Genomic DNA, 23,616 nt, shown 5'->3' on the forward strand with positions numbered 1-23,616 from the left:
ACAAATGCATCAAGATTTCTCTAGCCAGTTTCAAATAAATGTGTTGTGCAACAGCGCCATCTACTGACTACATTAATTCACAACAGTCATTGAAAATGCTTGTTTTTGACTATCAATTAATTCATATCAAATTTTCGTTATATTTCATTATAATTAAACCTGTTATACATAAAGAAATCATGAATATCAATTTAACAAAGTATTTTTAAAGATTAAATTTTGGCAGAAACTATTACGTTTAATAGCTTTAAATCAGTTCTATTTAATGTATAAATAGCCTTTTATAATGATGTCATTTTTCGTTATTTCATATTTCTATAAGGATATGGTAATTTGTAACAGTAGATATAATGACAACATGGGCAATGATTTTCAAACTGCACTTATTCCTTCGTAGATTGGAAACATTTTACCGTTCATCCTGTAAACTTTACTGATAATCAAAAAGTTTCTCCCTTAGCTTTCAAGAAAGATGTCGCGATTGAATATTTGACGAAATAATAAATTCACTTTGAATGTCATTGCAAGGATCCATAGTTCAAAATTACGCACAAACATTAAAATTTTAAAATTCAAGAAAGCATTGCACGACAATTGAATTATGTTATCCAGTTTTGTATCTTTCTCCAGTTCCAAATAAATGTCTGGTGCAACAGCGCCACCTGTCGATTACATTCACTCACAAGAGTTATTATTGAAGAGTGATTAATATTGGATTGAGAGAAAATCTTTAAAATCTCTTAATTTTTCATTAATTATTATTTTTTTAAAATTGACATGAACATTTTTGCCATCCAAATTATATAGGAACCGAATTTGAGATTTTCCCGTTCGAAATTCTGTCCCTTAGAGCGCCAATATACATTATTAATAATTCAGATAAAGGAATATAGAATCATTTTTCTTCTCAATTTCATTATTAGATTACACCATTCTTGCAAAAAAATTTGACAGTTAAGTTTGGAAAGTAGTATAGAATGCATTACTTCAGAATAGCAGAAATTTAACAAAATTCCATCATTCGCTTCTACACGAGAATGTGGATAATATTTTATAATTGATATTTCACTCAAAGATTTATAAAGTCAATTTAAATTGAAAAGTGAAAAAAACACAGACAAGGTTATTAAAAATTAATTTCTTTAATCATGTCTTAAAAACAAATAAAATTTCAATATTAAAAATTATCCTTAACAATTCGTGACTTAAAATACTGCAATATATTAGCAATTATAATGTAAATAATTTCAGTAGCATAAATACATTGAAAAAGACAACATAGAAATAAAATATGCTGTTGCAATAATTTTCAGACGTCGAGTCATTTGTTGAAAAGAAAGCTGAAAAACAGCACATGATTTCTGAAAAAAGAAAAAAAAAAATGAATTTTTAATGATAAAATTGCTCTCTGGAATCAATGAATTATTCATTCTTAGCGATTTCTATGACTATTAAAGTTAGTTATCAGCTAGATTAACTAATGAAACCCTTCGTAATATGAAATTATGGAAAATAGAGAGGAAATTTAAATTTGTTATCAACTAGCGAGCATAAAAATCAAGTAGTAACTAAATAGTGAATATTCTTCCTTTTACTCTCTCGTATACGTTTACAATGCGAGATTTTTTTATAAATTACTAAGCTTCTTGGAATAATTAGGGGAAGTATGTTTTATAACTTGTCTGGTGGAAATGTAATACAACTGTGCGTGTAAAATTTGACATTGATAAATTGTGTATCTGCCACGAGGACTTACTACCAAATATCTTCATTTAAAGCTATCGTTATGGTCGTAGGTTATTGTACAAAGATTCATTTTCGTACAGGTAATCAATAAAGTTTCTTATATCGGCACGATTAGCGCCAAATTGGCTACATGCGGTATTATTCCATTCCGTTTTTGAAAACAAATTATTTTGAACACTCGAAATCTTAGAATATCGGGTATTTTTACCCTGCGTACAGGAAATGTAACTCAAATCAAATACAAAAACGAAATAGTTAATTGCATGCCTCACCGATTGCACAATAAAACGAAAGAAATAGTGTAAAATTAGGATGAATTCATACCAAAAAATTACTAATTGTACTCAACTCAAAAAATCCATTTAGTGAAAAAACATCAAAATATCTGAAATATGCGTAGATTAACAAATACAGTTGAGCATAAAAATAGTGTATATTTAATCTAAAATATTTCATAATTTCTGTAAAGGTTTTTTTGATATTCTAATAATCGAAATATTCATTATTAAATATGCATGGAACCTATCCGAAATCTATATTTACTTTCCCTGAAATATACATTTTTTTAAATACAAAATTAATAATTACCGTGGGAATTTTTTTTTATAACCAAATTTAATTTGTAACTTAAGTTCAATGTAAACGTAAATAACTTCGTGAAATTTGTAAAAATAATCAGATTTTTTAAGTAATTCAACTGCATATTCAGGCGATTGCCTAGTAGGCTCTGGGCATAGACGGAGAGACCAAATGAAATAAAACATTTTAAATATTGTTTTAAATTATTTCTATATAATGTTAAATATTGCTTTAATAATTTCTATGTAAAGATATAAAAGGTTTTAAATATTATTCCAGATAATATTTTACCAGGTTTAAAAATATTACAAACATTCTCATAAACTCATTTCAAATAGAGTGAAAAATGACTTTCCTTTTCAATAAATATCAATCTTCATTATAGAATATAACAATACAGGAGAGGCCTTCGGAGCAAAATACTGCAATGTTATCATAATTTTGTGTGCTTGAGGTTTTAAAGACCCTTTTTCTTAAATTGAGAGGATAGTTTTTAAAAGCGTCAAGGTTTAAGAAATAAAATTAATAAATAGCCAAATGCAATTAAATTTTTGGACAGGAAGTTTAATAAAATTTAATAGAAGCAGGGTATGCAATTATAAAGAAATCTACAACCGCGGCAAAAGAGACAAGACGAATGATTAACAGCTCTTTTAACGCCTCAAACTGACGCCAAAAATAAAATAAACCCAAGACCTCCTACTGATTTTTCCTACCTGAAATGCATCTTCCTTGTCAATACCCGCTTCTACAATCAACATCAACCTAGACACTTGGAGGCAAGAATTCTCGTGGCAGACAGAGCTACATTATATATCAAGTATAAGGGGTGTTCAAATGAAAAGGTACGAAACGTCGTCACAACGTAGCCGTTAACAAATTTGCCTATGCCGCTATGGGAGAACGTAGCGATACATCTAGGGAGGCGATTGGAGTATCCGGCGTAGATCGGAACATGCGCAGGATAGAACAGTTTTTATAAAGAGCTCCGTCCAATTGATTTATCAGTGCATGTGAAGATTTTACAGAAGAACCAATAACTCCGATATATACTGTGAGACACCCTGAAGACCATGCAGGTCCAAAATACCGGGCTACACCCGAAAGCTGTCGTTCTGCTCCATGATAACGCGCGTCCCCACGTCTCCTTGGTCACACATGCGGAACTGGCCAAGTGGGAGCAACTGGACTATCCACCCTACAGTCCGGACATGTCACCCTGTGATTTTCATGTGTTTGGTCCCCTGAAAAAACATATGTAAAAGAAGCGCTTCAAGTCGAACGGCGAACTCAAGGACGCTGTGAAGCACTGGGTCTCGTCACGACCACAGGAATTCTGGGAACAAGGAATCCTTCGGCTCGTTAATCAGTGGGATCGTTGTACTCGGACCTATGGTGTATACTTTGAATAAAGTCTTCATTTATACCCACAGTGTCGTTTCGTACCTTTTCATTTGAACACCCTTTATATACAAGTTTAAAAAGTTAAAGTGATTGCAAATCAGTTCTAAAAAAAAAAAAGGTACTCACCAATTAATAGTAGAATCTCAAGAATGCGATAATGCCATATCCAGATATTTTGGTTAATTGGATAATTTTCATCATTCATCTTTACCCAAATGTAAATCAAGACAATGAGAGTCTCTGCTCCCATTAAGAGTATAAGCCAAGGAAGAAACCAAAAAACGGGGCAATGGCCAATGTATGTTATACCTGCAAATAATATCCATCAATAGCTTACAATCAGAACATATCGTAATTTACAAAGTAGAACTTGATAATTGAAGTGTTTAAAATTCAACTTTTCATTTCTTTCATCCCTTAATTAGCGTTCATATAATGTTAAAATATCTTATTTAATTCGAAATTATTACGGCGCTTTCAAAGTCAAAATTAAAATATAAGATAAATATAAAATCATTAAATTAGTCATGTCATCCAACCTTGATGAACTGATTTTCTTACCAAATTAAATTCATACGTTCAATTTTAAATTATACTGCCACAATAAAGAGAAATTCTTACTGGATAACTATGCTTGAAATGTAGCGAAATAAACTGACGACATCGGTCCAGTTTCTAAGACTGTGATGTGTGTTAAATTTTCATTAGGTGACATCTCTCGAAAATGAGTTCGAAACCCAATTTCACGGAAGAATTGTGTAAGCGGGTCTGGTGCATGTTAAATCCGTTGGAGCTGAAAGTCCTAACGCTGGTGTGGTGTGGGTGGGTGCTAGCTCAGGTGTCGTCCTCGTCATCCTACAGCGGATCAAAATTACGACGTCCGTCCCAAAATAGTTGCTTTAAAACGGGACGTTAATATAACTAAACAAACTCGAGAATTAAAAAGGTAAAGGATAGGCAACTATTGATGACACATCCAGATGTTATGAACTTTCAAAAGAAATAGAAATGGGCAAATACTGTGCAGATATTTGTGACTAGGAGTCAATTATTTAAAATATAGACATAGTACAGTATATTATATTATAAATGGAATATGGTATTGACTTGTTATTTATTGGAAACAAAGATGGCATTCAGAACTAATTACTGTTAATTTATTTCAATGACATACTGGTCAGTATCATGCGAGAACATGGTGTTTTGGTTTGAGATTTTTGAATCCACAAAATGTATGGGTATAAAATTCGCGGTTTATCGCTTTTTAGGCATCAATTTTTGAAGAATCACAGAGAAGAAAATGAGAATGAACGCGAAACAGCAAGAAAGTATCGAAAGTTAGAATTTTTTTTTCCCCTTCAATTTTTCTACCTAGCAAAAAAGTTTTGAAGCTCGAATGATTTCGAGATGGGGGAAAAACCATTGTTTTCTAAATATCGACACTGCGTAATCTGATAGTCACGTGATTTTATTAAACCGGTTTTTCACGAAAAAAATTCTAACCTCAAGAGAGAAAAAATTGAGACAATTGATTTTGAGATGGTTAAAAACCATCGCTTTCCTAAATGTTGATTGCGAAATATGAGTCATGCGAGAGCATGATGTTTCTGTCGGGTTGATATCATGACACAAAATAATGTTCTCGCACAACTTAAAATGTGTGAAAGTAGATTTCATTTTTTTAATATAAATTGAGATTTATTATCCAATTTAAAAATTTAAAAGAAAAAAAAAGGTATTTTGCCCGACTTTTAAACTTTAGCGTTTCCAACTTCTCTCATTTTCAGCATTTTATAAGTTATTTTTGGGCAAATTGAATTTTTACTATGAGAATTTTTTTCTAGAAAGGCCAAATATTGTTAGATTCAAATGCTCCAAAACCATCTGCATTTTTAAAAAAATAATGAATGCTTTTATCTTTTTAGCAAAAATAATATCCAACGCTTTAATAAAATTGTATAAAATATTTTACAAATAAATGTAATCTCAACAGATTTTGTTATTGCTGTTTATTCTCCTTTCGAACAAGAACAAATGTCTTACACGCCGATTTTATAAATACCACAATTAAAAAAAGTTGAATCAAGATTATTCAAAATAGGTAGACAAATTTGGCGAGGACACACGGGTTGAAATAAGAGTTCTGTAAAGGCTAACTTACCCATAGCAAGAGCGGATAAAGGTAAAATAACATCTGCAAATTCCATAACAGCGCATACTAAAAAGAAACGAAAATATTACATTAAAAACAAATCAGATTATAATGAATGGCGTGTTTTCAACAACGCGATAAATTAGAATTTTATTGTTGTTGTTTTTTTTTTTTTTTTTTTTTTTTTTACAGTAAATTCTGGAATATAAACCGTACACTTCGAAATTTCGACGAGGAGAGTGAATAGATGAATGCATTTGGTTTTAATGGTGCTTGTTTGTTATGTGAAGATTACAGCTAGCAACAAAAAAAAAAAATCAATTCTGAACGACTGAAGACAGGCATGAGTCTGTCAATACAAGAATTTGTGAATCGCCAATATTGAATGCAAAATGATTCAGCTTTTTTCACTCGAATAAACTAAATACATTTAATTATAAAGTGTTTTTAAAAACTTTGATGTATAAATCAGCAGAATTTGTTTTAATTACCTTCTGCTTTTTAACACGAAAATTTACCGTTTCTGGAAGTCATTAAGCTGTAAGCACTAATCAAAATTTTATTAACCCTTTGCGCTCGGATAGTGACTCACTCGCCATTCAAGACGGTGCATCATTTTGACGTTTTATATATTTAATCTTGACCATTAAAAATACCATCCGAGTAGTAAGAAAATGCAAATTAATTAAACGGGAGAATGCAACTTAAAACAATTATATATTTATTTTTCGGAGCAATAAATAAGTCTTTGAATTAGGTGAATAAATATCCATCGAATTACTTTTAAGAGTGCAAAGAATTAAATTAATGACTGTTAATTAACCACTGAAAAAATTAAATTAGGGAATTATCGAGAATATACAAAATAACTTCAATCCTCTAACACAGAGGTTCCCAAACTTTTTTTCTCGTAGACCACTTTCAAAGTTTTACTATTTTCGGTAGACCCCCTGCTGCTACATTTCTACTGTATTCCCAAAACTCCTAAAAATATCACCCTAAATTGAGGGTGTTAAGTAGAAAAAGTAGCACATTTTCTTGTGTCCTATTTATTAAAATACTTGTGGTTATACAAAATTATAAACATTTATTATTACAAACACTTACAACTTGTAAACCCCTGTTTTCTTTTCATGTCTACGTGGACCCCCGTGTGGTCTCCTATGGACCCCTGGGGGTCCACCTGGGCCACTTTGGGAACCTATGCTCTAACACATAAGAAAGGACTTCCTGATATTTGATATTTATCGAAGTTGTCATTTTAGTTTCAATTACTTTAAGTGCAAAATTTTATTCAACAAGTATAGAGTGTTAAGAATTCAGTCAACCACGTGATCTTCCTGGGCGGATCTAGCTGCCAATCATGTATCACGTGGTCTCCCTGTTTAGTATATTTTTTCCATCAGAAGCGAACTATACCCCTGTACTAGGGGGGGGGGGTGATCTCGGCTCTCTCTCCCCAGGAAATTTTATGTGTAGTTCTCTAGGCCTACTATACTATGGGCGTACTCATGTGCCTTTTATTGATGTTACCAATAAACCCCATAAAAGACAACCTGCGTCTTCAAGTCATTTCATCCAGACCACAATCTTAACCATCAAATAAATTGTGTAATCATGAAAAGCAACGATAATTTTACATAGAGATTTGAAGCCTAAATTTCTCTGTATTCTTAGTAATTATGCTCATCGGATATTTGTTTTGATAATAAAAATATAATTGTGTATTTCTTATTAAAGAATACTTATTTTTTGGAAAAAAATAGTTTCATATTTTTTCTTGCATTTCAAACTGGTATTTTTTAAAAGCACATTTTTTTTCTAATACAATACATTTACAAATACAGAATGATAATGCTTATTGATAATTTAAAATAAATTTCACTTACGGTATGTTTTTAGATAAAATAGGATGACGTGTTCAAACTTTTTAGGTATGCATGAACTGTCTCCCTGTTCTTTTGCAACAGAAATGCGATGCAAAAGATTCATCAGTTCATCTTCATCTAAAATTAAGAAGATAAGTGCAAAAGTATTGATTTTTTTATGAGAATGAAATAATTACACTGGTGGGCAAAACTTAAGCAACAGGTGCTTTTTTTTACCATAACTTCACAGAAAATCATCTGTAAGCCATGAAACATTCCTACATGAGAGACAGCATTTTGTACTTAAACGGTGACAATAGCATAGATGCCTAAAAATGAATAAAATGCATACAGTATGCAGATGATACTTTGTATGGGATATGCCCTCCCCTTACTGCAATGGTTGCTTCGCACGGTCTTTTCATATTCAGCATCAGATTGTCCAATAGTTCTTGAGGCAAGAGTGTCCCTTCCTCAACCAGCATCTATTTCAGTTGTTGGGTAATTAACCGGAGGATCCAATCGTGCCGCAAGGCGTCTCAAGCATCCCACACATGTTCTATGAGATTTAAATCAGGAGAGAATGCTGCGCAATCCATTCGAGTGATATCTTCATTTTCCAGTAGCTGCTGAACATCAGCAGTCCGGTTTGGCCGTGCATTGCCATCCATAAAAACGAAATTGCTCCAATATCATCTCGGAACAGACGCACATGGGGAAGGATCACCTCCCTACAATAGCGATCTCCAGTTACTGAACATCTGTTGAGAACGTGGAAATCAATACGCCTGTTCAGCATAATGCCTCCCCAATGACAACTCCAGGACTACCGTAACGGTCTTTTTCTATGATGATACTGGGATGAAACCGTGTCCGGACCTCTCTAAATCCACTGTCGTTGAGAATAACTTGTGGCAATGAAACGGCTCTCATCCGTAAAGAGGACATGACTCCATTGAAGAGATGTTCAGTTTGTGTTCCTTACACCCCTCTAAACGGTGCCACCGATGCTCAACTTTCAAAGAGATGCAGCATTTAGGACGGCGGGAGAATAGGCCACCTTTGCCAAGGCTTCTGGCCACAGTAAACCGCGACTTTTGTCGACTTGTTGCTATACAGTTGCTGAGCAGTGGCGTTTGCTTATTGGTAAAGAGCTCCTTCCACCTCCAGGATGAAATAGCAGTCATCCACTACAGTTTTCCCTAGGGCGGCCACCACCAACCTTTCTAACAACTGTACCTATGGTTTGGAAGGCTTTCCAAGTTCGGGAAACGACACTTTTGTTGATTCCGAACTCTCCAGCTACACTGGTCAAAGTGCTCCTCTCCTCTAGCGTTACGATCATTCTTCCACGTGTTAAGTCGTCCAGGTGAATTATGCTAACCATATTTTATGAAAGAACTCACTTGTAGCGAATGTTTTTAATTTCGCCTCAGTTCTTTCCTTGTAGTCTTGAGCTGCACGCGCCGACTTTACACGTTTTGCGTACACTCACGTCGCCTAATACGTTTTGTTCCTTACATGTGCATCCGCATCTCCTTTCTACTGAATTGCGAGTTCATTGTACTGATCGCAATAACCCCTTTTCTGCAATTTCATGGCTACCTGCTTGAAATCTACATAGTTGCTTAAGTTTTGTACACCAGTGTATATATTACACAAGAAATTTCCTCTCTAAAAATATCAACATGAATTTTTAAAAATATTCATACTTATTCGCTAAAAGAAATAATTAGCTTATTAGCTACCTAATTATTTTAACATAATTAATATTTCTTTTATAGTACGAACCACATTACTCACCACTATTTCCACCATCAATAGTTTGATCATTTTCACTCGTCTCTGAATTTCTCTAAGAAAAATATATATAAATTAATACATTGCATACCATGAACAAGCGAGTAAAATGAACAAGCGAGTAAAAGGGCGCTACAAGTTTCTTTCTGCTTCACATTCAATCGATATAAATATACAATTGACGATTTGGTAAGATTGTTTTACATTTATCAGATTTAGCTCAGTTTAACGTCCCTCACACACGAGAGCTGGGGCCCTCATTTATTTTACTACTTTACATCTACGAAAACTATGCTTAAGAGATGCTTCGCTACAACAAAGACATCAGACACCCATGCAAAATGCATTGTAGTGTCGTTCAGTACAATGCAATGTGGCTAAGAAGGTGAAACTATTGCCATTGCGCTTTTAAGCGAGAAATGATACGAAATATATTTAACATCTATAGCAGGGGTGGGCTTTAAGTCGATCGCGATCGACCGGTGGACTGCAAAGACATTTTGGGTTGACCCCCTTTACTAAGACCCAAGACAAGTATACTAAAAGAAACATTTATGGTACATTGTATTCTGTTTTTCTCTTGAGGAAAACGAGTTTCTTCCTTCCAAATGACACATTTTCAAAGCCCGTTGTTCAGAACCTAAGAATAACTTTTGGAATCTAATGGGCGTAGCCTAGTTTTAAAAAAGTTGCATATCATTTAACATCGTTCTTTGGCTCTACCTATCTGTGGGAGATTGCATTTTCAACGATGAATATAATTAAGACAGCATATCGTTTCCGTCTTATAGACGGTAACTTAGAATCCAGTACAAGATTATGGACCGAGTAATTACCGAGATATTGACGGATAGTATGTAGTCGAAGTCTTCTACTAACTATAATTACTAGAACTAAATTTAGCTAAAAATGGTTTTTTTTAATGTATTTTAAATTTTGATATTAAATGCATCACTTGATATACTGCGTGGCTATTATTATGTTTGTAGTTGCGTAGATAAATACATATTGCGTATTTATTATTAAATTATAATAAATATTGTAAACCTACGCCCCTGAGTGGATTGCAACACCTTGAAAAAATCTGCCTACTACTGCTATCTACCCCTGATCTCCAGTACTCATTTTTGTTGCATGAATCAAATGCTTATCAATTCTAATCTAAAATAACATATCAAACTATTCACAGTTATTTATGATAATCATATGGTTAGAGATTATGTTATAACGGCATTACGATTAAAATGAGATGAATGTTAGATTGCTTACCACTGATCATCGTCTTCTATCACTTTGAAATTTGGATGCGGTAAATAAAGCTTCGCGTTGTTGATACCATAGTATCTTTCGTCTACATCTCATTATTACGATAGCAAATTGCAACCAGAAAGAAAAGTCCACGCCAACCACGAAAAGCAATGGTTTATATCTGCAAACTCACCGCCACTACAAGAGAATGCTTCTGATTAGAAGCAGGAGCTTCTTCAACACCAAAAGAACTATTACAACAGCTACTAGAAATATCTTTCAAAAGTGTTAATTTTGTTATCAGAGTTCCGCAAAATGAATAAAAACAAAAATGTTAATATTTCTCTACGATTATAGTAAGTTAAAGGTGCCAGTTAATTAGATAGTTGTTAATTTAATGATCTTATTGTTAATATAGCAGTCTTGTATCTTTCAACGTACTATAAATCTTCTTTCTCTAACGGTGACTAAGAAATTATGCTATAAACCGAGCATCTGAGTTATTCTTGCAAATATAGTTCATGGAAGCATAAATCCCAGATACCTTTATTATTATTTATTCTTATTGAAGATAGTATAAAAAAGATATTATGAAAAAGACAAGAATCATTATGGATTTAAAATATGAATCTACCCTATAACCTTCATTGCTGAGCAACGCCACATTTATTTATTTTTTTAAACTCTCAACAGCGCCATCTGGAAGAGAATAATATTCAACACGTAGATACCGATTTTTTTTCCCCCATATGTGTAATGCAAATTAGCTAAAAGCAAACTTTTAACAAACATTGCCAATAGCACAGAAAACATCGACACCCGAACATTACATGTGTTTTGTTGTCCACTCATCTTCACAAGAATTGTGCAATAGAAATACATACAAAAAGAACAAGCAAAAACTGAAATAAGCCGTAGCAATTATTATTAAAATAAGATTGTGACGACTTTTAAAATCCTATTGAGTGTAACTTAAAAATCAAATTAGGCTTTTGAAATACAACTATGTGTAACAATTTTTAACCTAATTTTATTGCATTAAAAAGGCGTCATATTCCGAAGTCTGAAACCTTAACTGAAAAATTTGTTTATTTCGCTAAAGAATACATATGGGCAATAATTATCTTTTTTTCTAAATAAAAATAAATAAATATAAAAAAATATTTTTAAAAAATACCCATGGAAATGCGCTGGGGATTAGCTTTTTCATTTTTCAGAAATTCAAGATGAACACAATGCAGGTAAAATTGCCGTTTAACAGGAATTTGCAGCACAAAATTGAGTTATTCAAGGATTTTATATGACAGGGTGAATACCACTAATTTATGATTGATTGATTGGTTTGTAATACCTTACTTTTGAACTGAAATGATGGAATTGGCTTGTAAATTTAAATAATATTAATTATTCGATCCAATTGCATGAAATCATATGAATTGAATCATAACATTTCAGATTTCATGACAGTTGATCCAAATAAGATTTTGTAGGTTTCAGTCTTTTGTTCCAAGAATTGTTTAATGAAGTTTACACAACAATATTCTGATCATGAAGTTATGATTGATAACAAGCAGCTAGAATTTTTGCGACTATCTGTTATTGTAAATTTCTGTTAGATTGTTGATATCATAAATAGAGATCTATGATATCAACAAAAGTAATAAAAGTGCTGCCAAATTCAGTGCACTAGAGTTTTAAACCAAATGTATTATCGTATTCAACAGTAACTTTAGTCGCATGACGAGGGTAGCTCGTCATCATGCTCAGGGACAACCATCCGGGGGGGTGCGGCGGGTGCTATGCATCCGGACCCCGTGACTGAGGAGGCCTCTCCGTGATTAAGAATTAATATAGTGTTCTGAACAATAATAGCGTTTACACGTACTGAAAGTATACAAGTTTGTTTCCACGTGGCTGGCTGAGCTTCGACTGACGCCGTTATTACGTAATGATCGCAGTGATACCTATAAAAGGAGGGGGGGGGGGGGAGTTGATTAAAGAAAGTCCCTTCAGACATGTTAAGACAGAGCGACGCGACTTATGGGCGCTAGCGGTGGCCAGAATTCGAGGCTGAGGCTAGGTTCAAATGGACTAGTGAATCACCCACTATCTACTTCTTTTCTACATCTAATGTAATATATTTTATGTGTGCATCTGTGCATATTTGTTTATATTAAGTTGTTGAAACAAAAAGTAAAACGAAGATAAATTAACTTCTAGCAATTCACACTGCATTACTTCTTCACCGGCCTCGACCTGAATAAGAAGAATTAAGGAAGAAGTTTAAATGGAGCAGTCGACAAATTTAGAAATATACGAAGTTTACAGTATATATTATAGCCTAGTACAAGTGTGAAAATATTATTAATATAAGGTAAGTGGATTTACAGTCACTTATTTCACTTTCTAGGTAATTGCGTTTAGTATTGCATATATTAATTTGATAATTCATTCTATAAACTGCTTAATACTGTTAGATATAGCCATGTTCATGCCAATGAAATATCGCTGTGGGTGTCAAAGAAGAAAATTATCAGGAAAGAAAAAAGAAGAAAAGCTAAACTTCACAAGAAGTCACAAGTAGATCACTTTTCTTGGCTTCGAAATAATTCTGGAAAAGAAATTGCTTCAACTTCGGAAATTACAATTAAAACTTCAACTGGGGAAGAAATTTCTACTCCAACTACACAGTTTTGCAATGAAATGGTGAAATTTGTTGCAGAACTGCGTGTTTATACAAATATGACCGAATCTGAAAATAATGACAGAAATGAAAATAACAAATACGATGAAGAGAGTATAAATGATCCTGATTTATGGCCAAGTATTATAACTGATACATTTAGAATGTTTTGTGTTAAAGCAGACCTGTACAATACAAGAGATTTTTTGCTCAAAATGCTGAAGGTAGATCATTTTCCACTACTTTACTACTTTAAGTATTTTACTACGTACATGAAAGGGAAATATAAAGGTGTACAGTCTAGAATACTTTCTCTAAATCCGAATGTTATTTATGTTTCTTGTCCATCACATTTCTTTAATTTAGTAATTTGTGATGCCGATTCCAGCAGTATATATAGTAAAAAATTTTGGAGTATTATAACGTTTATATTGCTTATTTTCTGCATTTAAAAAAAGATAGGAAATTCAACGAAAGCATTTAAATATTACTTTTAAACCATTATGTGACACTCGTTGGGAAGAGAAAATAGATTAGGCGAAAGCAGTGTATATACAGTTTGAACAAACTTGTGATGCCCTAGAAGAATTTATTGATGTTTAAATGATGTAAGTAAGAAAATATAGCGGTATCCTAAGCTAAAAGTTTATTAGGTGGCAGAAATGTCATTTATTTTATGTTTAATTGTATTGTTTGCAATATTAACACTATCAATAAACTATTTCAAGCAGAAACAATTGTTCTTTACTCGGCTTTCAATTTAGTCAATAAAATTAAAACTGAAATCCAAAATTTAAAAACAAACTTTAACGCATTTTTCGACGAGGCAAAAGTGCCAGCACATAATTTGAACATTTTCCTGTTAAACGAATTCGAGAAAGGAAAAGATTATGTTCCGAAGTTACAAAAAAATCTGATAGAGGAATTTAGATATTTTTTGACACTGTAATTGATACTGTTATTGGGCAAATAGAAGAGGAGTTTAAAAGTATACCAAATAGTATTTCTGATTTCAAATTAATCATTGATATAACAACTTTAGAAAAATATGAATTACGGAAATGTTCCAAAAACTTTGTAAAGTTTTATAACACTGATGTAGATGAAAACCTAATCCAAGAAATTTGTTTGTTACAGGATTTGATTTTGAATGAAAGAGATGTAAATAACGCACAAGACATATTGCAATGCATACTAAATAATAATTATAATGAATTACTTCTAAATGTATTAACTGTGTTAAAACTTTTCTTTATGTTGCCAGTTAGTACAAGTGCTTTCAGAAAATAAAAAAAAGAATTAGCTTCGGCCAAGCATGTATTCAGAACGCTTAAACGCACTTGCTGTATTAAGCATCAAAAAAAAATTGCAAAAATTTGTGATTTTTCTGAAATAATTGATGTATTAGCAAAAAAAAAAAAAAATCACGCATTAAATATATATGCATTAATAATATATCTTCAAATTTGTATTTTTTTTTTTTTTTTTGCCTACAAAAAAATTAGGACCCTAAATGACTTCTTGCACCCAAGCCCCTTTGAAGAGAAGGCCGGATCTGACCATAAGCCTTTAATCTACTTTGTCATAACTGGCTATAAATATATGGCGACGAATTATGTTACGAATTTGTAAATTTTTGTCACTATGATTTTTCAAATTCAAGTCATTATAAGATTCCTCCATCAGATTTATGATTGTCAAAGCTACTAATTTTCTGTATGTGCGAGTTCTATAACAACTCTTTGTCAAATACTTATTTTAAATTCTTTTTTATTTTTTAAGATAAAAAATATGATTCTTATGTATATCTAAAAAACATTGTAGTTGTTGCTACCATAAATACAAGTTCTGCATGTTCTGAATTTGATGCTTGTAATGAAATTTTGGGCATTAAAACGCGAAATCAAAAATTAGATGTGTAGTTTTGTCAAACTAAATAAAAAGTTCATTATTTGTTTCAGATTTGAGTAGCCTCTTAGCCGATGCAGTTCCAAAGAACTGCACCGTTGCCCAGGGAACACCACGTGGAGGTGGGCTACTTTTGTTCCCCGCCCACCCACCCTCCATCGCTGCATCCGAAGACAGTTCTGATCTGAAAACTGCATCGGGCAGCCGACGACAGTTTTGATGTTAAACTGCGTCCTTCTGCGACCGGTATCTCACTGGAATGTCCAAAGCTAAGCAGAACTGGTAGATCTCGAAAGATTCTACCACTGGCACTCCAATAGGAGCCATCCGTGCAGGCAAACCCAAAGCAGAACACAGCTTGTAGACCATATAGGATTCTACAACAGTGATATCTGACTTCTGGGTAGCAGATGGAGCCAGTTTCGCTGGAAGTTCTAAAGCCTGGCAAATCCTAAATACCATGTATGAGCGAACCACTGGGATGGATTCCACTCTAGTCGCAGGTGGATCAGGTGATGTATAAACATCCTGATCCAAATCGGGATCGAAAAACAGATCTCCGATTGAGGGTAAGTGAGGGAACATGTAATATTTCAACAGTTCCAAGATCGTCCATAGGACGATCCATCCAATGATGGCCGTAGCCTCATTGAAATGTTCAAAAAACGCACTAAGCATAGCTCAGCAAAAAAATCACACAACGATCAGTTGCAAAAAGAGAAATGATTCTTAACAGAGCAGCAGAAGGTGGATTCATTGTTTCATCTATTATATTGTTTGTATTTTGTGCCTTTGTTTAACATTAAACAGTAATATTTCTGCTAACAACAATAATAAGAGTGATTGTTGAAACGTTCTGCATCCAATAACAACTGAAATATAACTAATGATTACTACTAAGTTAACAGTGGAATAAATCCACTAATCAAGCATAGAATACTGAAGAGGGGCAAAGAGGGGAGTTAATATTTAATTAAATTATGTGGGCTTTAATTTATATATTTTTTCGAATATTAACAAAATTTTTCATAAGGTATTTAAAACGAATACTATCGATCGAGATTGAAATTGATTAAAAGTGGTAAAAAATGTATTGTGTAAAATTTGAGAACAAATTTCCTTTTTACTTAATATGTTAAGAAATAAGTTTCTGCCCTGTTCGTATTTGAGGTAAATTGCCATCTCATATTAGTGTAGTAATTAGCGAAACAAAGGAAGTGGAAGGTGAAAGAAAAAGAGAAGAAACGCGCAAAAATATGCTGAAAGATAAAATTCCCGTGAAACTAATACGGGGGAAAACATCAATTCAAGAAGCTCAAATTTTCAAAATCCCTTACATGAGCGTTTAGTGCTTCGTAGAATAATGAAGAAAACCAAATATGCATTTTGGACGCTGATTTGTCAACCAAATGAAACTCAAAACTCCATACCAAACTATTTTAATGATAAGATCAATCATCTGATTAAGTCGCTGGTTACTACGTTTACACGCTTGTGAACGAACAGATCGACAGACGGTAAATCCAAATTTGAAATACTTCAGATGTTAAATCACCGGCATGCTGGCCAAGGGGTAGCGCGTCTTCCCCAGGATCTGGGCGTCCCGGAGTCGAGTCCTGGATCGGGCATGGTTGTTCTTCCTTGTGTTCTATCTGTGAGGTGTGTGAAAAAGTCCCCCTGTAAAAAGGGGGATTGTGCAAGCTCGTGTGTGAGTGTCATCTTTATATGACAGACTTCTACCCTCGGGTGTTCAGGAGTCTTTGCCCTCAGAAGCTACCTCAGAAACCCATTCTTATTTGATTGACTGTTGACAAGTTTTCAGAAAGTTGGCACGATTTTGTCATGTTTTACAAGTAACTGGACATTAATCTGAAGTCTTACTGCACCTTTAATTACTGTGCTTTACTATAAAAAGTATCCAGAAAAATGAATTGAAGCTTCAAGTGGCACAAATAATGCTCAAAACCTGAAAGTGAAATGCAATCATTCATTTTGTTAAAATTTAATAATATGGAATTTATTAAATATAATTAGTATTTTGTAGCTTTTTTCATTTTCTATTAAACTCATCTTTAATTAGGAATCAGTTTTATACATGAAAAAAATTAATATTTTGAAAAATGATGATATAAATAATTTATATATCTTCTTCCTACATTTAGCCTTTAATCTTTATACATGATTTCAGTCTTAAACCTTTAGAAACCACAAACACGCCAGAAAAATTGAAATTTATTCTGAGAGATTAAGAGCTATTGAAGTTGTTTGCGTAGCTGTCATCAGGCTTTGTCACAAGACACAAAATATGAATTAGAGAAATGTTCCAAAAACTTTGTAAAGTTTTATAACACAGATGTAGATAAAATCCTAATCCAAGAAATTTGTTTGTAACGGGATTTGATTTTGAATGAAAGAGATGTAAATAAGGCACAAGACGTATTGCAATGTAAACTAAATAATAATTATAAGGAGTTACTTCTAAATGTATTAACTGTGTTAAAACTTTTCTTTACGTTGCCAGTTACTACAGCAAGTGCTGAGCGCTCTTTCAGCAAATTAAAATTAAAAAAGAATTATCTTCGGTCGAGCATGTGTTCAGAACGCTTAATGCACTTGCTGTATTAAGCATCGAAAAAGAAATTGAAAAAAATTGTAATTTTTCTGAAGTAATTGATGTATTAGCAAAATAAATAAATAAATAAAATCACGCATTAAATAAATATACATTGATATTATATGTTCAGATTTTTTTTCCCTTGCTTTACAGAAAAATTAGGTCCCTAAATGACTTCTTGCATCCGGGCACCTTTGAAGAAAAGGCCGGCTCTGATCATGCTGTATGGCATGAAAATTCAATGACGAGCTGTACATGTCATTTTAAGGAAAGGGGTTCATGTTATGAGCATTAAAATCTTCACCAAAGAAGCGGTACATCTCTAGCCTACTTAAGAATTTCAAGGTCCATTGTGAATTACGGTGCATCAGAGGATGAGGGGATATAAGTACAGATAAAAATTAATAGATCTTTATTTTTTAATTAAGAAATATAGTTTGTGGCTTCAAGATAATAAATTGAAGGGATGTTATATGATAGAGGGGGATATTTTTAACTGGTAAGTTTAAAACTTAGTCATATTCAAATTTAAAATACGTCTGGAAATCAAAGTATGTTGAAAAATTCAAACCCATTTTGTTGATGACAAAAGTGGATTCAAAACCGCCAGATAGCGCAACAGTGACCTCGTGAAACTTACGGTTGCTTACATTGCGATAAATTCGAGCTCTGTTTTTCTGAATTATTGTAATTTTTAAATAATACGGGCAAAATTTTTGAAACGTTTATTTGGAAAAGAAAAGCACCAAAACAACAATAATAGGTTATTCATTTATGTATAAAGTTTGACATGGAAGATAAGATGAGACAAAGAACCACAGAGGGTGTCGCTTTTAATTCGCATTTGGATTCATGAAACAATTCTATATAAACGTTTGTGAACTGTCACCCCTAGTATACATAGTTTTGTAAGAATTCAGGTTTAACTTTGATCAGAAACAGTAGAATTGTGCAGTTTCCGAACTTTTTGCTAATATATTTACCTGTTTAAAAGATGAGTTACAATTGTATGTAAAAAGTCCGTGTATAAAATGAAAATTTTGCTCAATGAAATAAAACGTATAATAAAGATCTATCACAAACAATATAAACTAGTTGCAAAAAGCATCAACGTCAAATAAGTGATCGAAATGTACATGATATATAAAATAAACAAAATAAAAAAAATCCTATTTAATTTGATAATTTATGACCCATTTTTCAAAGATCCACGAGAACCATATTCTCCTCACCGAATTCCATTATTCATTTAGTACCCATTATAACCAACACTTTCTACTTTTATTTTATTTATTTATTCAAATATTTTCCTATTTTTTCCTGTCGTTATTTCTCTTGTAGATATTAAACGTGTAAAATTTTAAAAAAATGGCAACATTTATCGAAGGTATATCAAAACTCTTCGTTAACCAGAAATGATATGAAGAAATAACGACACCATTTCTATACTCTTTGTAACAAACCAAAGCAATTAGTAATTCATCTTGAAATGTATTAAAATAAAAACTTGTGAATGTTATCGAGCTTCTGCAGATTGTCATGATTCAAAAATGGCGAGTACGAAATGCCTAATAAAGTCAATTATGAAGACAACGATGCTTTTTACATTACATACAACATTATTTAGAATAGGCGGGGTTACAAATACAAAGTTGGTTAATCACCAAAATTTCCACCATTCACTGATCATTGGCAAGAAAATAACTGCAGACCGAAGAACGATAACATTTTAGCCACAAAACAATGCTGTGATCTCTTTCATAAAATTTTCAATGTATTTAATCTGACTGTTGAAGGAGTAACACTTAAAGAGAGAATTCCCTTAACAGTGAATTAATGTACAAAAACATGTAGTATATGTAAAAAAAATTAATTAATTAATAAAAAAGCATTACCTCACATTATTTAAAATAATCAGCTTTTAATTCAAAAATATAAAAATACGAATTTCAAATCAATCATATGCAAATTGGAAAAAAGTCACAACTGTGACAATTACTGAAAATCTGGTATTATTAATTTAAAAATTCAGAATTAGTATGTAACATTCTTTTATGCATAAAATATCGCAGCTATATTTTTCTCAATGATTCTATTTAAATATTTTTCAAAAATTAATTAATGAAACAAAAAAAAAATTCAATTTTCTGTAGTAACTGGGAATGAATATTTTAATTATAATTTTAAAAAAGTAGTGGTAAATATATTAAAATTCCTAGTTCTCGAGTGAAATAAAGGAATAATTCTTGTTTATAATTTTCTTATATATTTTAAATATACAAATTCATAAATCTTACTTTTCCATTGGTGAGCCCAATCTCAAGAAATTTAAATTTATTTAAATCTCTCGTTTTATAATAAATATCATAAAACAGCTCTTAAATTTTAAAAATAAATAAATTAATTATTAGCATCAATAAATAAAAGTAAATTTTATAAATACTTATTTACCAAGTTGTAAAATTCTTCAAATCAACATTTATATATATGTTCTTATACACTTCAGATTTATACAGTCATTCATGGTTTGTTGTGGCATTTCAGAACCTTATTCAATAACAGATTCAACATTGCTTATAGTTCGCCTGGAATACATGTTTGGGAATGATGAAAACGAATAAAATTATTAACATTAGGTTTACTATGAGTTGGCATATACCTGTTTCTACCAAAGGGCTCAAAATGACCCCTTTCAATATTTAATTAGAAAAAATATAAATTGACCTATCTATTATGAAGTTAAAGTACAAAAAAATGTTATATTTTCAATATATTTGTTGAGGTGTGTTGCGATGAAAAGACAGTTACTCTGTATTTATTTAATAAAAAAAGTGTTTATTTTCTAATCTAGGTCTTCAAGACCATCTATTCTTCTATCATCTCTACCAAAACATTGACTCACACGTCTTCTTACTAACAACCTATAATAGCTTCTATCGGACTGACTTTCGGCTTCGTCTTCGTCTTCTTGCTTCTTATATATACACATTTTACTAACACATACTTATTTCTATACTTATACCTATATCTATGTGCGTCCCTATCAAGCCGTTACGTATTTATATACAAATGTATGTATTCTCAACAATATTTATTCGAATGGGCAAAAGGACTCCTTCGGTAAAAGTAGTTATCTGTATACATTTCTAAACTAAAAGAAGATAAAGATAATATTTGCGATTATATGTCTTATAAATGTAAGTAAAAGTTAATTAAAATATTCTCATAAAATACGGCAATAATTTTCTTGAAGAAAATGAACGAAAAGTTTCCTCAGAGGGGTCAAAATGGCACCTTGGAAAACCTAGTGTTAAAGCAGCTAATACTGACGGAGAGAAGGTGGCATTTATGACTAAAATCATATTACACAAGAAACCAGAGCTTTTATTATTATTTTCTCAGCTGAGAGGAAAGAAGAAGGAGCAACTTTTCTTAAACTTTAAATGAACCCCCCGAAAAGAAAATGGCATATCAAAAAACCAATCGCCAACCTAACATGGTAAATAGCTCCACCTATATATTTTCACTATCGCATTTGAAAGATGTTTTGACCAATAATAATACATTCATATACACTTGGGGGGAACATGAATCTCAAAGCGCTCAAATTAAATTGCTTCAATTTCAACATTTCAAGACATCGACTCCGCAAGTATTACAGTTCTCAGATGTATGGCTATTGAATATCAAGGCTAAAACAAAAATACCTTGCCGCAATTTTGGTTGGCAAGCATTTTCCGAAACAATTTAGAGACAGAGCATTTTACCCCTTTTAAGTTGTTCTAATTTCATTATTACCGTGTCCTTCTGTGAACTCAGTAATCCTCAAGAAATTCTTTGGAAAAATGAAACGGTGTTCATACTTAGGGTAGAGAATCTTGATTATTATTGTGTGGAATCCAGCAAAACTTTTATGGAACAATCTGCATAGCAAAAATTCGATTTGGAAAAATACATTTTATAACAAAACAGAACAATAAAATGTTGATATAAAGATAACCAAGTAAAAGAGAAAAATTGATTGAAAACAGAAGGAAAAATATATTGTTGTTGTTGCTTATCCCCCTTGGATTGAACTCCAATTCAAACCAAGTAAGAGATTGGGGAAAGAGGGGTGCAGTAGCTGTTGATGGTAAGGACCCCTGAACACCCGAGGGCAGAAGTCTGACTCTAGCTTATATGAAGATGACACTAACATACTCGCTTGCACACAGGGGGGGGGGGGGGGGCTCTTTTACATACCTCACAGATAGAACACAGAGTAGAGAACAACGATTCCTGAACAAGGACTCAAAACCGGGAAGCCCAGATCACGGGAAGAAGCTCTACTTCTAGGCCAGAAAGCCGGCAGGAAAAATATAATGACCAGAAAGGCTAACGTCGTGTTTAAGACTTAATTAAAACTTCGTTATGCACAAAAATTTCTGATAAAGCGTTTCTGATCGAAATTGAGCAGTGTTTGCAAACTATTTTTTTTATAAAAACATTTTACTAGCAATACCTCAAGGACAGGGGGAAAAAATCCAGCGAAAAGCGCGGCCAATATTTTGTACCCTGGGAAAGACATGGCCTGCTGAATCAGATTTTTAAAATGTTTCGATCTACTTTACTTTTTTTTTGGTAAAAGACACCTCCTCATTTCAAACATTATTGTAGTTTCCATTTTCTGCACAATATTTATTTAGATTTCCAATTGCTACCAAGTTGGCCACAGCCAAAACAAACTGCAATCTCCAGAATAAAATGTGAAATAACTATTCTTGTTTATGCTTCTTTGACAAAATTTCCATTCTGAAACACACTGCTCAAACACTTCAAAAGCCAAGTAATGTTTCTTTCTTCCTTTTGCTTCTGGTAGCTAGGAAAGAAATCAATTCCCGACAATTTTCTGTATTTCAGTTGCAATTGCCCGACCCCTATATGAGAGTATATTTGTAAATTAAAGATATATGGAATACTTCAGGATATTAACTGAGGAAATCCGACTGAGCCACAGAAATTTGACAAATACGTAATTTGCCTTGTTGATTTCATTACCACTACACCTCAGAGAAGTATAAAAACGCCCAATTCAGCAGTTCATCATTCCAAACAAAGATGGCACTACCGTCTACATGGGATAGAATGAATAAAGAACTCCGATATACGTCTACGAGAATGACAATTACGTTTCTCCTATAATGGAACTAGCACCTTGAGAAGGGCTTTACTGAATATAGTAAGATAGAATCATTTCAATTTGTATAATAAAAAAGCAGTTTTAAAATTATATATAAACAAACATTATTTAAAAGCAGTGGTAATTTAAACAAACATTTTAAATAGCCCTTAATAATGCTTCTTTATTTTTTAGATTTATTACTAACCATTCTGCCAAATTTTATACAAGTACTTCTATATACGAAATAGTGATAGAAAGTAGTCAAAATTAATCAAAATAATGGTAAAAAGAAAATTTCAAGTAGCGCTTTATTATTATTATTTTACTTCTTAGTTTTGTTTCATATTTTATCACCTCCGATCTGTTCATGCATTCAGATGCAATTTAATGTCTCATTTTATTATTTTATATCTTGCGTTCATTGAATAAGATTTTATTACAGTACACAAGGCT

At 32.4% G+C, this 23,616-nt stretch overlaps 1 protein-coding gene across 1 annotated transcript; it reads right to left on the bottom strand.

The window, feature by feature from the left end:
- Window positions 1-1,122: 1,122 nt before the first annotated feature.
- Window positions 1,123-12,109, bottom strand: LOC129957448 (uncharacterized). Its single transcript, XM_056069765.1, has 6 exons — window positions 11,975-12,109; window positions 9,553-9,604; window positions 7,771-7,887; window positions 5,891-5,947; window positions 3,856-4,038; window positions 1,123-1,361 (listed from the first exon to the last, which is right to left on the bottom strand). Exons 1-6 carry the CDS (start codon window positions 12,005-12,007, stop codon window positions 1,231-1,233), a joined length of 573 nt encoding a protein of 190 aa, XP_055925740.1. The 5' UTR covers window positions 12,008-12,109; the 3' UTR covers window positions 1,123-1,230.
- Between the last annotated feature and the right edge of the window lie 11,507 nt (window positions 12,110-23,616).

The sequence above is a fragment of the Argiope bruennichi genome, chromosome 11, assembly GCF_947563725.1.
Source record: "Argiope bruennichi chromosome 11, qqArgBrue1.1, whole genome shotgun sequence".
NCBI classification, from domain to species: Eukaryota; Metazoa; Arthropoda; class Arachnida; order Araneae; family Araneidae; genus Argiope; species Argiope bruennichi.

Bases quoted from the DNA above. Each gene is read 5' to 3' on its own strand.
- LOC129957448 (XM_056069765.1), bottom strand. From the start codon at position 12,007: ATGAAAAAGCTAATCCCCAGCGCATTTCCATGG. The intron at 9,605-11,974 runs GTATTTTTTAAA...TATTTTTCTTAG, and splicing joins TCCCCAGCGCATTTCCATGG to AGAAATTCAGAGACGAGTGA. The intron at 5,948-7,770 runs GTAAGTGAAATT...GTTTCTTTTTAG, and splicing joins ATTTTATCTAAAAACATACC to TATGCGCTGTTATGGAATTT.